At 42.3% G+C, this 17,052-nt stretch overlaps 1 protein-coding gene across 4 annotated transcripts in view; it reads right to left on the bottom strand.

The window, feature by feature from the left end:
• Window positions 1-9,945: 9,945 nt before the first annotated feature.
• LOC142962451 (mitogen-activated protein kinase kinase kinase kinase 4-like) overlaps window positions 9,946-17,052 on the bottom strand; it is a 60,307-nt gene continuing 53,200 nt past the window's right edge. For all 4 annotated transcript variants that reach the window (XM_076102946.1, XM_076102948.1, XM_076102947.1 and 1 more), the window contains 3 exons: window positions 15,722-15,881; window positions 15,404-15,543; window positions 9,946-15,290 (listed from right to left, as the gene is read on the bottom strand). In XM_076102946.1, coding sequence (XP_075959061.1) covers window positions 15,207-15,290; window positions 15,404-15,543; window positions 15,722-15,881 — 384 coding nt within the window. In that variant the 3' untranslated portion in view covers window positions 9,946-15,206. The remainder of the gene's footprint in view (window positions 15,291-15,403; window positions 15,544-15,721; window positions 15,882-17,052) is intronic.

The raw sequence follows: 17,052 nt of genomic DNA, 5'->3' as shown, positions 1-17,052 counted from the left end.
ATCACCAGAGTATCCTCATCACCAGAGTATCCTCACCACCAGAGTATCCTCATCACCAAAGTATCCTCATCACCAGAGTATCTTCATCCCCCAGTGTATCCTCAGCACCAGAGTGTCCTCATCACCAGAGTATCCCCATCACCAGAGTATCTTCATCATCAGAGTATTTTCATCACCCAGAGTATCCTCATCACCAGAGTATCCCCATCACCAGAGTATCTTCATCATCAGAGTATTTTCATCACCCAGAGTATCCCCATCACCAGAGTATCTTCATCACCAGAGTATCTTCATCACCAGAGTATCCTCATCACCAGATGATTATCCTCTTCACCAGATGATTATGCTCATCACCAGAGTAACCTCACCACCAGAGTATGCTCATCACCAGAGTATCCTCATCACCAGAGTATCTTCATCATCCAGTGTATCCTCAGCACCATAGTGTCCTCATCACCAGAGTATCTTCATCACCAGAGTATCTTCATCACCAGATTACCCTCATCACCAGAGTATCTTCATCACCAGAGTGTCCTCATCACCAGATGATTATCCTCTTCACCAGATGATTATCCTCATCACCAGAGTATCCTCATCACCAGAGTATCCTCATCAACAGAGTATCTTCATCAACAGAGTGTCCTCATCACCAGAGTATCCTCATCACCAGAGTATCCTCATCACCAGAGTATCCTCACCACCAGAGTATCTTCATCAACAGAGTATCTTCATCAACAGAGTATCCTCATCACCAGAGTATCCTCATCACCAGATGATTATCCTCATCACCAGAGTATCCTCACCACCAGAGTATCCTCATCAACAGAGTATCTTCATCAACAGAGTATCCTCATCACCAGTGTATCCTCATCACCAGAGTATCTTCATCACCAGATTATCCTCATCACCAGAGTATTTTCATCACCCAGAGTATCCTCATCATCAGAGTATCTTCATCACCAGAGTATCCTCATCACCAGAGTATCTTCATCACCAGATTATCCTCATCACCAGAGTATTATTGGGGCAGATTAGTGAAACAATCTTTCACTTGGTGATAAAAGCAACAAATTTGGCACAAATTATCTTCAAGACCTATATTTTCAAAAATGATGGCCGCCAGTAAATGCCAATATGCGATTTACAGATATACAGGGCTAATTAGATAGCATTTGGGACACTAAACTATACTTGAACTACTTTTAGCACTACAGTTACTAGACTACAACTACAGCAAGTACACTAATTAGCCGACAATGAACTCCATGCTGAGTCTCACAGCAATGATGTCACCAGTGTGCCCTGGTTGTGCTTTGACATCACTCTTTTATAAACAGAATGTCACCTTATATAGATCAATCAAAACATTTTAATTTGGATCGAAAAGATAACTTGGAACTTGGACTACTACTTCATCCAGCTGAAACCTAATCTCTGATCAAAGAACGACAAAAAGTGTGAATTTTGAGTAACAAATGGCCGCCATCTTGAAAAATTCCGACGATATTGAATTTTTATTGTCACCATTGAATTTCTCATGTCAAAATACATACATGTTGATGTCTAGATTATTAAAATATGTCCAGCCATTCAATTTCTACACTGAAAAACCTATTCACATTTTCGGCGACCGCCATCTTAAAAAATCTTGGATTTTCAGGTGGATACCGGGCTTTTCTGAAAGAATAGTTCCTAGGCATTATTCATGCCAAATTTGGTGCTTGTATCACCAAGTGAAAGATTCTAATGGAATATTGACTTAATCTGCTGCACTAATCATCATCACCAGAGTATCCTCATCACCAGAGTATCCTCATCACCAGAGTATCTTCATCACCCAGTGTATCCTCATCACCAGAGTGTCCTCATCATCCAGTGCATCCTCAGCACCAGAGTGTCCTCATCACCAGAGTATCTTCATCACCCAGAGTATCCTCATCACCAGAGTATCCTCATCACCAGAGTGTCCTCATCACCAGTGTATGCTCATCACCAGAGTATCTTCATCACCAGAGTATCCTCATCACCAGAGTATCTTCATCATCCAGTGCATCCTCAGCACCAGAGTGTCCTCATCACCAGAGTATCTTCATCACCAGAGTATCTTCATCACCAGAGTATCCTCATCACCAGAGTATCCTCATCACCAGATTATTATCCTCTTCGCCAGATGAGTATCCTCATCGCCAGATGAGTATCCTCATCACCAGAGTATCCTCATCAACAGAGTATCTTCATCACCAGAGTATCCTCATCACCAGAGTATCCTCATCACCAGATTATCTTCATCACAAGAGTATCTTCATCACCAGTTCATTATCCTCACCACCAGAGTATCTTCATCACCAAATTATCCTCAACACCAGAGTATCTTCATAACCAGATTATCCTCATCACCAGAGTATCTTCATCACCAGAGTATCTTCATCACCAGATTATCCTCATCACCAGAGTATGCTCATCACCAGAGTATTTTCATCACCCAGAGTATCCTCATCACCAGAGTATCTTCATCACCAGAGTATCCTCATCACCAGATGATTATCCTCTTCACCAGATGATTATGCTCATCACCAGAGTAACCTCACCACCAGAGTCTGCTCATCACCAGAGTATCCTCATCACCAGAGTATCTTCATCATCCAGTGTATCCTCAGCACCAGAGTGTCCTCATCACCATATTATCTTCATCACCAGAGTATCTTCATCACCAGAGTATCCTCATCACCAGAGTATCCTCATCACCAGATTATTATCCTCTTTGCCAGATGAGTATCCTCATCACCAGAGTATCCTCATCACCAGAGTATCCTCATCAACAGAGTATCTTCATCACCAGAGTATCCTCATCACCAGAGTATCCTCATCACCAGAGTATCTTCATCACAAGAGTATCTTCATCACCAGTTCATTATCCTCACCACCAGAGTATCTTCATCACCAAATTATCCTCAACACCAGAGTATCCTCATCACCAGATGATTATCCTCATCACCAGATGATTATCCTCTTCACCAGATGATTATCCTCATCACCAGATTATCCTCATCACCAGAGTGTCCTCATCACCAGAGTATCCTCATCACCAGAGTATCCTCATCACCAGAGTATCCTCATCACCAGTTCATTATCCTCACCACCAGAGTATCTTCATCACCAAATTATCCTCAACACCAGAGTATCTTCATAACCAGATTATCCTCATCACCAGAGTATCTTCATCACCAGAGTATCTTCATCACCAGATCATCCTCATCACCAGAGTATGCTCATCACCAGAGTATTTTCATCACCCAGAGTATCCTCATCACCAGAGTATCTTCATCACCAGAGTATCCTCATCACCAAATGATTATCCTCTTCACCAGATGATTATGCTCATCACCAGAGTAACCTCACCACCAGAGTCTGCTCATCACCAGAGTATCCTCATCACCAGAGTATCTTCATCATCCAGTGTATCCTCAGCACCAGAGTGTCCTCATCACCATATTATCTTCATCACCAGAGTATCTTCATCACCAGAGTATCCTCATCACCAGAGTATCCTCATCACCAGATTATTATCCTCTTTGCCAGATGAGTATCCTCATCACCAGAGTATCCTCATCACCAGAGTATCCTCATCAACAGAGTATCTTCATCACCAGAGTATCCTCATCACCAGAGTATCCTCATCACCAGAGTATCTTCATCACAAGAGTATCTTCATCACCAGTTCATTATCCTCACCACCAGAGTATCTTCATCACCAAATTATCCTCAACACCAGAGTATCTTCATCACCAGAGTATCCTCATCACCAGAGTGTCCTCATCACCAGATGATTATCCTCTTCACCAGATGATTATCCTCATCACCAGAGTATCATCATCACCAGATTATCCTCATCACCAGAGTGTCCTCATCACCAGAGTATCCTCATCACCAGAGTATCCTCATCAACAGAGTATCTTCATCACCAGAGTATCCTCATCACCAGAGTATCCTCATCACCAGAGTATCCTCATCACCAGAGTATCTTCATCACCAGTTCATTATCCTCACCACCAGAGTATCTTCATCACCAAATTATCCTCAACACCAGAGTATCTTCATAACCAGATTATCCTCATCACCAGAGTATCTTCATCCCCAGAGTATCTTCATCACCAGATCATCCTCATCACCAGAGTATGCTCATCACCAGAGTATTTTCATTACCCAGAGTATCCTCATCACCAGAGTATCCTCATCACCAGATGATTATCCTCTTCACCAGATGATTATGCTCATCACCAGAGTAACCTCACCACCAGAGTCTGCTCATCACCAGAGTATCCTCATCACCAGAGTATCTTCATCATCCAGTGTATCCTCAGCACCAGAGTATCCTCATCACCAGAGTATCCTCATCACCAGATGATTATCCTCATCACCAGAGTATCCTCACCACCAGAGTGTCCTCATCACCAGAGTATCCTCATCACCAGAGTATCCTCATCACCAGAGTATCTTCATCACCAGATTACCCTCATCACCAGAGTATCTTCATCACCAGAGTATCCTCATCACCAGAGTATCCTCATCACCAGATGATTATCCTCTTCACCAGATGATTATCCTCATCACCAGAGTATCCTCATCACCAGAGTATCCTCACCACCAGAGTGTCCTCATCACCAGTGTATGCTCATCACCAGAGTATCTTCATCACCAGAGTGTCCTCATCACCAGAGTATCCTCATCACCAGATGATTATCCTCATCACCAGAGTATCCTCACCACCAGAGTATCCTCATCAACAGAGTATCTTCATCAACAGAGTATCCTCACCACCAGAGTATCCTCATCAACAGAGTATCCTCATCACCAGTGTATCCTCATCACCAGAGTATCTTCAGCACCAGAGTGTCCTCATCACCAGAGTATCTTCATCACCAGAGTATCCTCATCACCAGAGTATCCTCATCACCAGATTATTATCCTCTTCGCCAGATGAGTATCCTCATCACCAGAGTATCCTCATCACCAGAGTATCCTCATCAACAGAGTATCTTCATCAACAGAGTATCCTCATCAACAGAGTATCCTCATCAACAGAGTATCCTCATCACCAGTGTATCTTCATCACCAGATTATCCTCATCACCAGAGTATTTTCAACACCCAGAGTATCCTCATCATCAGAGTATCTTCATCACCAGAGTATTTTCATCACCCAGAGTATCCTCATCATCAGAGTATCTTCATCACCAGAGTATCCTCATCACCAGAGTATCTTCATCACCAGATTACCCTCATCACCAGAGTATCTTCATCACCAGAGTATCCTCATCACCAGAGTATCCTCATCACCAGATGATTATCCTCTTCACCAGATGATTATCCTCATCACCAGAGTATCCTCATCACCAGAGTATCCTCACCACCAGAGTGTCCTCATCACCAGTGTATGCTCATCACCAGAGTGTCTTCATCACCAGAGTGTCCTCATCACCAGAGTATCCTCATCACCAGAGTATCCTCATCACCAGAGTATCCTCATCACCAGATGATTATCCTCATCACCAGAGTATCCTCACCACCAGAGTATCCTCATCATCAGAGTATCTTCATCACCAGAGTATCCTCATCACCAGAGTATCTTCATCACCAGATTACCCTCATCACCAGAGTATCTTCATCACCAGAGTATCCTCATCACCAGAGTATCCTCATCACCAGATGATTATCCTCTTCACCAGATGATTATCCTCATCACCAGAGTATCCTCATCACCAGAGTATCCTCACCACCAGAGTGTCCTCATCACCAGTGTATGCTCATCACCAGAGTATCTTCATCACCAGAGTGTCCTCATCACCAGAGTATCCTCATCACCAGAGTATCTTCATCACCAGATTACCCTCATCACCAGAGTATCTTCATCACCAGAGTATCCTCATCACCAGATGATTATCCTCTTCACCAGATGATTATCCTCTTCACCAGATGATTATCCTCATCACCAGAGTATCCTCATCAACAGAGTATCTTCATCAACAGAGTATCCTCATCACCAGTGTATCCTCATCACCAGAGTATCTTCATCATCACCAGATTATCCTCATCACCAGAGTATTTTCATCACCCAGAGTATCCTCATCATCAGAGTATCTTCATCACCAGGTTATCCTCATCACCAGAGTATTATTGGGGCAGATTAGTGAAACAATCTTTCACTTGGTGATAAAAGCAACAAATTTGGCACAAATTATCTTCAAGACCTATATTTTCAAAAATGATGGCCGCCAGTAAATGCCAATATGCGATTTACAGATATACAGGGCTAATTAGATAGCATTTGGGACACTAAACTATACTTGAACTACTTTTAGCACTACAGTTACTAGACTACAACTACAGCAAGTACACTAATTAGCCGACAATGAACTCCATGCTGAGTCTCACAGCAATGATGTCACCAGTGTGCCCTGGTTGTGCTTTGACATCACTCTTTTATAAACAGAATGTCACCTTATATAGATCAATCAAAACATTTTAATTTGGATCGAAAAGATAACTTGGAACTTGGACTACTACTTCATCCAGCTGAAACCTAATCTCTGATCAAAGAACGACAAAAAGTGTGAATTTTGAGTAACAAATGGCCGCCATCTTGAAAAATTCCGACGATATTGAATTTTTATTGTCACCATTGAATTTCTCATGTCAAAATACATACATTTTGATGTCTAGATTATTAAAATATGTCCAGCCATTCAAATTCTACTGTTGGGAACGTGGAGGAGCGTGTTTGGTTATCAGCATCTAAGAAACTAAATTCTTGACATCAATAGAATTATTAATGTCAGTAACAATCATTAATGATTATTAACAATAACGGGGCACCACCCTGCGAACAGGGACCAATAACCAAACAATAAAACTAAGTCTCATAATTAGCGTTCATTCATAATGTCAATAGTCTGAGTACTATTACACATTCAGAGTGAAAGTGAAGGTTTAAGTTCGAGCACAGGCCACTACATCCAGTTATTATTACATACATATGCACAAGTAATCACAGACGACTGCTCTTTAAAATATAACAGAGTTTATTAAATAAAATAATAAATGATCAAATCAAGTAATATCAAAATAAACAAACACTATCATACAATTATATGTCTAATACCTAAAGTCAAATGAATAAAGTGGGGTAAGGATATGTATATAGATATATGTACATGTGTGAGTGTGTGTGTGTGGAAACAAAGGGGGGGGGCCTACTCAAACAGTGATGGTACGTAACCTAAAAAGGGGCGTGTGAGCCTACAAGCAAAGATGGCGGAGTCTATTGACCCGCGACAAGATAGCTGAGAGGTGGCTACGTGTAACCACGTGGGACGGCGCACAATGTGGGTTGGGACAATAGATTACGCGACCACGTGTCTGAGAGGTTCACCCAAAATCAGTGAATCTAACTATGTTTGTGCGGGTTAGTAGGAAGAGGGAGAGAGGGAGAGAGAGAGCGAGAGAGAGAGAGAGAGGAGCTCTGAGCGCGGTGCTCGGCGCTGCAGTGAGAATGTGAGGAACAGCTGATCACTCGTAAACTCTGCGGTCGGATTCTGAACCGACCGGTCACGCTTGTACGGTGATAGTTGCGGTTCTAGATCTCACTCACAGAGCCGATTTCAAGAAGAGAGAATAAAACCAAAAACAAAATAAAAGAATCCCCAAAACAAACAGATCTTTATCACTGCGGTGAGATGCGAGTATTGCTCTCTTATCACCCCGAAACTCGGTCGGCGAGACGAGGCTCCGCCACCGTGGTTTTGGTCTTTGAAATGATAAAATCACAACCTCCACATCCACTAGCAGCGACGGATCTAATGCAAACAGTTATAGCAGGAAATACACAATATAACGGGACTCCGTGGTCCGCGATGCTTGCGCAATAACACGTTATAACACGACCGTAACTTAACGTAACAAGATACAGGAATAACAACGACATAACGAATAGGCTAAATTAAGCTAATGCTATGCTAAGCTAAGCTAGGCCCAGATACCAGTAACTCTTACTTGTAGAAGCTTTGTTCGGTGGGGTACGTTTCCCGTGGTGGGGATCACTCGGTCCTCGAGTAGCCGCTGGCTCTCGGTGGCGCGGCCTCGGGGCTGGCTGGCGCAGACTCGGCCTCCTCGCTGCAGAGAGGGGCTTTTTAACTTCGGCTGAGGGACGAGGTTTGGGTCGTCCTTCCCGGAAATCTTCGGCGAGGAAAGATTGTTACCTTCTGCCGGCGGTGTGTACACAAAAAGGGTGGGAGAACGGGGCATAGGAGTTATCCGTTCTCGCACTACAGGATCCAAAACTCAAGATAAAACACAGTCTGTTCGACCAGCGAATGTTACATGTGACCTGATAGGATTTGATGAGGCCGCGGTTCCTCGTGGATCTTCTTGTGCCCTGGACGAGTCCGGAGTGAAGAGGCCTTGTGGACCTCCTTGTGGACCTTGTGGATCTCCTTACACCAGCGGTGTCTGGACGGAAGAGAGCGAATGGCGTTTCCTGCTCGCTTATAAACCAGGTCTCGAACAGTGGGGGGCCATTTCTTGGCCAATGAGGGGCCAGGATCAAGTTTTGGCTGTGCTGGGAGGTGTAGTCATTCATCTTGGAGTTTCCATCAGACGTTGTATGACAGGACGGAGCATGGGTGCTTCTAGACTAGGGCCAGATCCCAACACTACACTGAAAAACCTATTCACATTTTCGGCGACGGCCATCTTAAAAAATCTTGGATTTTCAGGTGGATACCGGGCTTTTCTGAAAGAATAGTTCCTAGGCATTATTCATGCCAAATTTGGTGCTTGTATCACCAAGTGAAAGATTCTAATGGAATATTGACTTAATCTGCTGCACTAATCATCATCACCAGAGTATCCTCATCACCAGAGTATCTTCATCACCCAGAGTATCCTCATCACCAGAGTATCTTCATCACCCAGAGTATCCTCATCACCAGAGTATCTTCATCACCCAGTGTATCCTCAGCACCAGAATGTCCTCATCTCCAGAGTAACTTCATCACCTAGAGCAAAGGTCTTCAACAGGGGTCCCCCCCCCCCAAACATGAATCTGTCCATTATTTTAATAGTTCAGTATTGTATGAAAGATAACAGGTCTGTTTATGCATGGCAGTGGCACTAATAGGCCATCACTCATTTTCGTTTCCACATTTATGTTTAAAATAAAAACGTAAATTTGAATAGCTTGTATGCATGATTATCATGCAATTGACAGACAATGTTGATATTGGCATTGGTATCAGCTGACAAGGTATGTTTCTAAATGGCAGTGGCACGGCCACCCTACTCACTGTACCTTGCACATGTTTAAAATAAAAACATGAATATATGAACCTGTGTATTATTTGAATAGCTTAGTATTGAATGCACACTAAAGAGGCATGTTTATACATGGCACGAGGCCCAGTTTAATATAAAACACAATTTTATACAATATATATAGTCGGGGGTCCCTGCTCCATCTCTCTATCAGTTTGGGGGTCCTTGGCCTGAAAAACATTGAAGACCCCTGACTTAGTGGGTAGAAAGTCTGACCTTTCACTTGATAGCCTTCTCTGACCAAAGTAATAGAAAACTACAATCCCCTCCATAAAAATCCTTGAGGATGGAAGATTTAGAAATATGTTTGATAACTAGTTTTCCTAACAACATGTAATCACACTGTACGGTCTTGTTTGTACTGCCAGAATGATAACAGGCAGCTTTGAATAGAACACTTCACTGAAAAAGTACAGCGTGTCATCGTTAGGAAATCTAAATAACACCAACAAGGTCAATCCTTTGTCACAATGACAAAGGATTCAAGTGTTCAGCAGACCACGGTGTTTCAGAAGGTGACTGGATTCAAGGCTTCCGTATTCTGAAATAAAGATGTGGGAAAGAATAAACAACAGCACACCGCTTATCATATTTATTGTCTCTCATCTCAAAGCAGGAGGGGTACACGATGCATCAAACATAGTTTCTATTCTGTGCACTGGACCTAAGTATGCAAGAAATGATATGGTCAAGGGGAGTACAAACTCTTAAATATATATTCATCTATACAATATTTGGTGTCTTTAAAATTTACAACTTATAAGAACAGAACTGTCCTGTGTCGAATGGCTTGAAAACTCCATATTGCAGAGCTGAGCAACTTTATCAAGCTCATCCACAATAAACTGACAGTAGTTATGAACTGTTGGCTGAATCTATAAACGTTTGGCAAATATCACTCAACACTCCCTCACATCCTTACCTCCTTCGCCTCATCATAACCATCATGTACAAATCCTTGCTGCACATGTGCAGTTCGGCGCCCTCTGGTGAAGAGCGGGCCCATCTGTTAGCAGGTTAAATGAATTGCTTCGCCTTCTCCCCCCCACCCCCACCGTTTTCTTTCGATGAGGATTGTTTGAGGCTACAGCAAAGAACTAATCAATAAAAAATATTCAAAGCAACCTCCATGTTCTTTCTGTGAACCGACACTTGACTCCAGCCACCGACTACCTCCTCTAACTCTGGCCTTCCTTCCCCTGCAGACTGAATTTACTGCTTACTGAACACCTGTTCCCATCTCATCACACCCTCCCACATAAACACACACACTTTCTTCAGAACTGCAAAGGTCATCCAGACTTTATTTCCTACACAGGCTGAAAACAATAACGGCAGCAGCGCAGAACGATCTCTCGAAAGCAGAAATAAGGCTTTCTTTCTCTAATTAATAAGCAAATTGACGCACCTTGGTTCCCTTTAGAATACTCAGGTATTTTGTCTCTTTAGCCGTACCTGGTCTGGTATGACCAGAGGCTAATGGTGGCTAATGGTGGCTAATGTTAGCAAGCTTGAGATAGCTATGTCACTGACTTTGTCTTTTTTTAATTGTGCTATGATTATGCCGTTTGTTTTGTAGTCACAGTTCAGCCAAAGTTACATAGTCGTGCTTTAACACATCATTGCAGTCGTTGTGCCTCAAATCCAAGCTGCGTTGTGTTAGCGTTTTATCTGCGTCGCTCTTCATCCCACCAATCAGGAAAAAACAGTATTTAAGTATGTAATTGATGGAATATAGATGGGTAATGGTATGTTTCACATGAAAGAAATGACTGTTTAACAGGGCTGGTGGTGGATGGAGAGACAATGGACAGCCACAGAGAGAGTGACACAGGAGGACAAACAGCTGTAGAATGGTGGAAGATGTTAGCGAGAGCAAGAGAAGATGCAGAGGGAATGAAAGAGACGTGTTGACAAGAAGAGATGTGAGTCACTGCGGGTCTGAAACAGAATCTATCATTGTCTTAACCGGGTGGAAGGTGTAGGCGGAGGTGCGCTGATCTCTCTGTCTCGTTAGTGCATCGATGGGACAGAACTGACTTCCATGTTGTTTCTTACAGCAGGATGAAGAACGAAGCAGAGGAAACATGAACGGACAGCCGGCACATTTAGAGTACGGGCTTTAAAGTGAAACAATGTAGAGAACATCGACTTACCAATCAAACAATGCAACCTTTGTTCTCAGCTTAAACTCCACAGTATAAGGGCAGCAACCTGTTTTTCTAAATTCATATATCACACATTACAAGACTGAATTCATAAATTTGCCAAATTACACCTCATCTGATGGTAGCTATATAACTGCATAACCATTGGTGCTCAAACATTTACATTGCTGCTTTAGAAAGCAGGGAGATGGAATCAGACTGTGACGACATTCGCACACATTCGGACTTTGTGATGAAAAGGTGAAATCAAAAGGCTGATTAATGAAAGGACTAATTTGTGCTAACATGTACTGTTGACCACCAGACATCTGTGAGAGAGCGTGTTGGATAGTGGAGTGCAGCACATACAGGCTAGCTACTGTAGATGGTTACTGTACATTCTCTGTGTAAATGTAAGCTGGAGCTGAACACAAGGTGGAACCACTGTGGTAGTTTAGTCTCCGGTCCTGTCTGGACTGTCATGGTCAGGGTCTTGGGTCAGGAACCTGGCCAAACCTGTCTGTGCTGAGCTGACCCCGAGCTAGCAGTGTCTGATGTCATTCACAAGATATCTGAACGCATTTATGTGAGGACTTTAAAATAACAATTTCAACACTTGTGTCTTAAGTGACGTTATTTTAATCACATTTAACTGCAGTTGCTATCAGCTGCGCATGGGGATAAACTCCCTTACAGCGTCACAAAAATACGTTTGAAATCAATGTTTTTGGAAAAATATCTTTTGACATGTCTTGAATTACGGTGTTTGAAATACAGTTGTGTCACATTTTACACACAGATAAGCAACTGCATATAAAGAGAGAAAGTATTTTGTAGCTGCTAGCCAAACCTCTCTCCTATCTTAGCCATGTTAGCTAGCATGTAAGCTAATGTTTAGCCACTGTTAGCGATCAACTTTAGGTGTGCTAGCCTGCTAACATTAGCTTGCCCTCCTGTATTTCCATGCACTGTAGCCATGCTAATGGTCTATCCGCTCTGGTTTCTCACTTTCCCACCATTAAACTAACACTGTGTGAAATTTGGTAACAACTTAGCAATGAGACAGCCATCGCCAGAAAGTTCATTTTCCAGTTTAGAAGATGCTCACAGAACCAGCTGCAATATTTCTATCAAGTCCGTAGAAAAAAAACTCAAAGTATCACTGAATATAAAACATTTGGCGCAAACATTCAAGAGTAAATATGAGATATGAGGATAATGTGACATAAAACATAACGAAGATGAACAAAATCTGATGGATGAAAGAGTATAATGAAAACGGATCGGAAATGGACAAGTTGCAAATTCACATTTGAAGGTAAAACCTATTATTTCTTCACTGCAGCCCTCTCTAATGCATACATGTAAGATATTAAATATATGAACACCAGCAACATTAAATTGCATATATTTTTGTTGTGATGTAGCGAGACCCATCGTTGTGTCTGATGTGTTGGTCTAGTTGGCATCTTTTGTACAGTGTATAATAATATATACATTGAACTTTCAAAACCAGTCAGTTGTGATTAGTTACACGGTTGGATTCAAGGGAGCTAATACATCAAAGCCTTTATCTTTGGTTCTCTTGCTTTGACGCTCTTTGTGTAACAGAAACAAACTGTACAACGGCCCAGATCATTGCATCTCATCACATCTACAATAAACTACAAAGTGTGGGAGTCCCATGATGGGTAGTGTGAGAAATACCGATCCAAAGCATTTATATCTTCAATACTGACTACACAATGGCGTGAAATGTTTCCACTTTAACACCAAAAAATAAACAAAAAAGAATTAATTTCAAAGAAGGGTATGTTACAGAGAACATGTACAATGTGGCCAGTGTGCAAAGAGCCAGACAGAAATTCATATGATACATGACCTGATCTTCAAGTTCCCCGTCAACAGCTCATGTTCATGTTCACAACCTCTTTTGTTCTTTTCATAGGTCGTAAAAACAACACGTTAGGACCTCTGTTCTGGGATGGATGGAGTTTCACATTCATAAGCCTGATCATAATTCTGTACACATACATATCAAATATTTAGAAAACAGTGCATCTTACAAGAATATAGACATCCAAAGCTGTACAAAATAGATGCAGAGAATAATTCTAAGCCTGTTAGGGTGGAGCTGAGTTATATCTCTACTTATGATGGAATGACACAAAATAAAATGACATGGTCCAGATGTGTGGAGGAGAGAATTATCAAACTGTTTTAAGATTATGTTGCAAAAACACCTACTCAAATCATTTTAATGCAAAGTGTGCAATGCAGCAAGTATCCCAAGATATCATTTAGGCTCAACTGCCAACTGACTTCAGGCTCGACACGGAGAAAAATGGACTTCCAGGTGATAACAAGGGATGACATCATGAACAGCCTAAAGTTATTGAACGCTGTCTAAACGACAGTGATTCAATTCTTCATGATATTTTGCCTTATTATAAGGCTCACGTGGATGGTATAGTGACAGTTAAACATAACCTCAGTCAAGAAAAAAGGGAACTCTCCTCTCAATAATATAACATTTGATAGTGCATATCATAACACTGTCTAATAATAGGATATGGAAATCAACAGAATAGGGATTCAGTACAGTAACTGACTAATGTGTTTGGGTCCTTGGTGTCTGCTTGTAGCAGTGAAGAAGAGAACACTACTGAGGGCCTTCATGACTAACACTGCTGAGGTATTGCAGACACAGGTGGTTCATGGATATGGAAATTGATTAAAGAATCATTAGGAGAGAAATGGCAAGCAGTTATGATGATACGTGGAATGACATGGACTAGTTGTCCTACTTGATCCACATTTAGGTCCCGACCCAGATGATGTCCATGTAGTGAATGAAGGACTTCACTCTATTTGAACACAGTTTGCTTACATGAAGACAAACCAGACATACAGCTGGACAGCTCTGGTCTGTACTGGGAGAACAAGACTTCATCAGATGATTCAGTCGATCCAGTAACACACCACAGCCAGGCCTTGTTAAAGCTAATATGAGTGAAGAACTGACATAAATAGCTGAGCGACTGATTTCCTTTAGAGAAAAGAACAAAAGAGGGTTAACTGAAGTGGGAGAGATGTGAGCTGAATGTGGAACAAACTGAACTGTGGACTCCAGTGCTCACAGATGAGAGTAGGAGGGACGGGATCTTGAGTCCAGATGTTCACTGGTATTCATTAGAAGTTGCCACGCAATCAACTCAATCAGTTTTTGCTTCCAGGTCGATCTGGATGAAACGGGACACGGTGGGAGTCTTTACGTCTGTCACGCTGGTGCTGGTGCTGGTTCTACATCCTGAATCCTGCTGGGAAAGACTCCAGGGGTAACTATGGAGATCAGGCATGAGAACATTGCTCTGTGTGCTCTTCACATTACGGATGGCGACACTGCTAGTTGTACCTATTAGCACTTGCGTGGATGGCTGAGGCGGCAGTGAACTTCAGGGTCCAGGTTTTGGTGTCGCTGCAGTATTCAAGGGTAAAGAGATGGATTCAAGCTGGAGTTGTGATCAACTCATCTGTGCATCCAGGAATATTTCGTTGATCTTTGTTTGGGGTCCAGTATCCACGGAGATGAGCATCAGACGGTGCAAATATGAAAAAGGCATCGCCAGGAAAACCCCAGAATGATGAAGCCAGACACCACCGGTTGATCCCAGAGTAACAGGTCCAGTCGTTACCAATTGAACAGTGAGTTCTGTCCCAGAGTCATGAAGTAAATCTGACTGCTGCCTCCTGCTTGCACGGAGGCAAAGAAGACCTGCAACCGGAGAGAGACGCAGGTTTAGGAATTATGCTACGCATTTTTTATTAATACAGCTGTGCATTTAAGCAGATATTTAAAGGCACATCTTAAAAGACTTGAACTCCTACCTTGTCATTCCTTTCACACAGAAACTTGAGTTTCTGGGCCTTTTTGTGCATGAAAACTCCCTCCAGGTTCCCTGTGTTGGCCGACCTCAGCTCTATGGCCTTTTCTCCCCAACCCATCACCTGGTTAGACTGAAGGTAGGCTGGAGACACACACACACACACACACACACACACACACACACAGAATCACTACCATCGTATTTTTAGCCCACCGTGTCCCAAATCCGTCATCACAGAATCTGGTTCAGGGTAGGTTCGCAGTGCTCGGGAGAGCTGCTGATCTAGAATCAGTAAGTCACAACGATGAGTGACACTTACCGACCGACGCAGGCATCTCCCCCCACTGCAGCACTGTGTCCTTGGTGATGCGGCCGTAGGTGTCGATGTAGACGCCCTCATCCTCATAGCAAACCAGCACCTCTGTTCCAGCGCTGTTTGGCAGAATGATGATGGCGTGGGGGCGAATGGAACCCTGGATCTACAAAACAAACGCATACAATCAGCACTATTTTAAACTCCCCCCCCCCCCCCCAAAAAAAGGTAATAAAGAAATGAATCAAATGAGTGCAAACCCAAACAGTTAAGTGTGTTTCAATGTTTGGACACTTCTTCGTACATAAAGCATCTCTCTACTATTCATAATACACTAACTTGCATGCAGCAGCATTCTGCCAACTGTCTTCGAGTTGTCAACAAGTTGTCGACAAGTCAATTTTGTTACTCGGATGTTATCTGACAAGCAGAAGCAAAGAGGGTTCAATTCTTAGGTCATAATCATAACAGCCTTTTAAAGCTAAGAAACAATAATACAGAAAATAATCAAAATAACAACAAGTGTAGAGATACTATCAGGAATATCAGAAAAACCCTTGTTACTAATGACACTGGTGGCTGTTCAGTGAATTGCAGCATCCTGTTGTTCACACTCGCACTCCATCGGCCCAAACAGTGACGCGGTGTTACATTAAAGTAAAACATCATATTTTTGGCAAATTAGTTCATCAGCTAACATTATGAAGCAGCCAACTCAAGATCCATGCTGCATAGCTAAGTTACAGCTAGCTGGCTAACCTTAGGTAACATTTAGCTAGTTAGTTGACCCTGCCTTCCATTGCTCTTGGCTAGTAGAAGTTATATACTTGAAGTCAACACCATTAGTCATAAAACATAAATTAGTTTAATGTAATATGTTAGCTGCTGAAGTGATTTGGCAAGCTAGCCATTGAAAAACACATCCACTAAGCAAGCTAAGGTTAGCCAGCTAGCTGTAACTTAGCTGTACACGCACACACACACACACACACTATAGCGGAGCTGAAGAGCCACAAGACACTCTAAACATCTGTCGGAGAACGTCTTAGTTTTTAAGTAACGATATAATCAGTTTACACATTGGCAATATAAAGCGATTCATACATTTACATTTTTCATAACTTTAAGTAAAGAAATACAGAAAGGTTCAGAGAGGGACAGATTGGACTTTCCTGAAATGCAATGACGTACACTTTTCTGAGTAGTACAAAGAGAGTGATATGTGGTTCTTCTGAACAAAGATGAGATTTAATAAGAACTAAAATGAAGTTTCTCACTGAAGTCCAAAGGTCACTTGTATATGAATCTCAATGACATCCTGCAGGAGGTGACTAAAA

Source organism: Anarhichas minor, unplaced genomic scaffold (genome assembly GCF_050575085.1).
Source record: "Anarhichas minor isolate MPS153535 unplaced genomic scaffold, ASM5057508v1 ptg000028l, whole genome shotgun sequence".
Classification (NCBI taxonomy): domain Eukaryota; kingdom Metazoa; phylum Chordata; class Actinopteri; order Perciformes; family Anarhichadidae; genus Anarhichas; species Anarhichas minor.
This window is presented reverse-complemented; position numbering and strand designations above follow the sequence as displayed.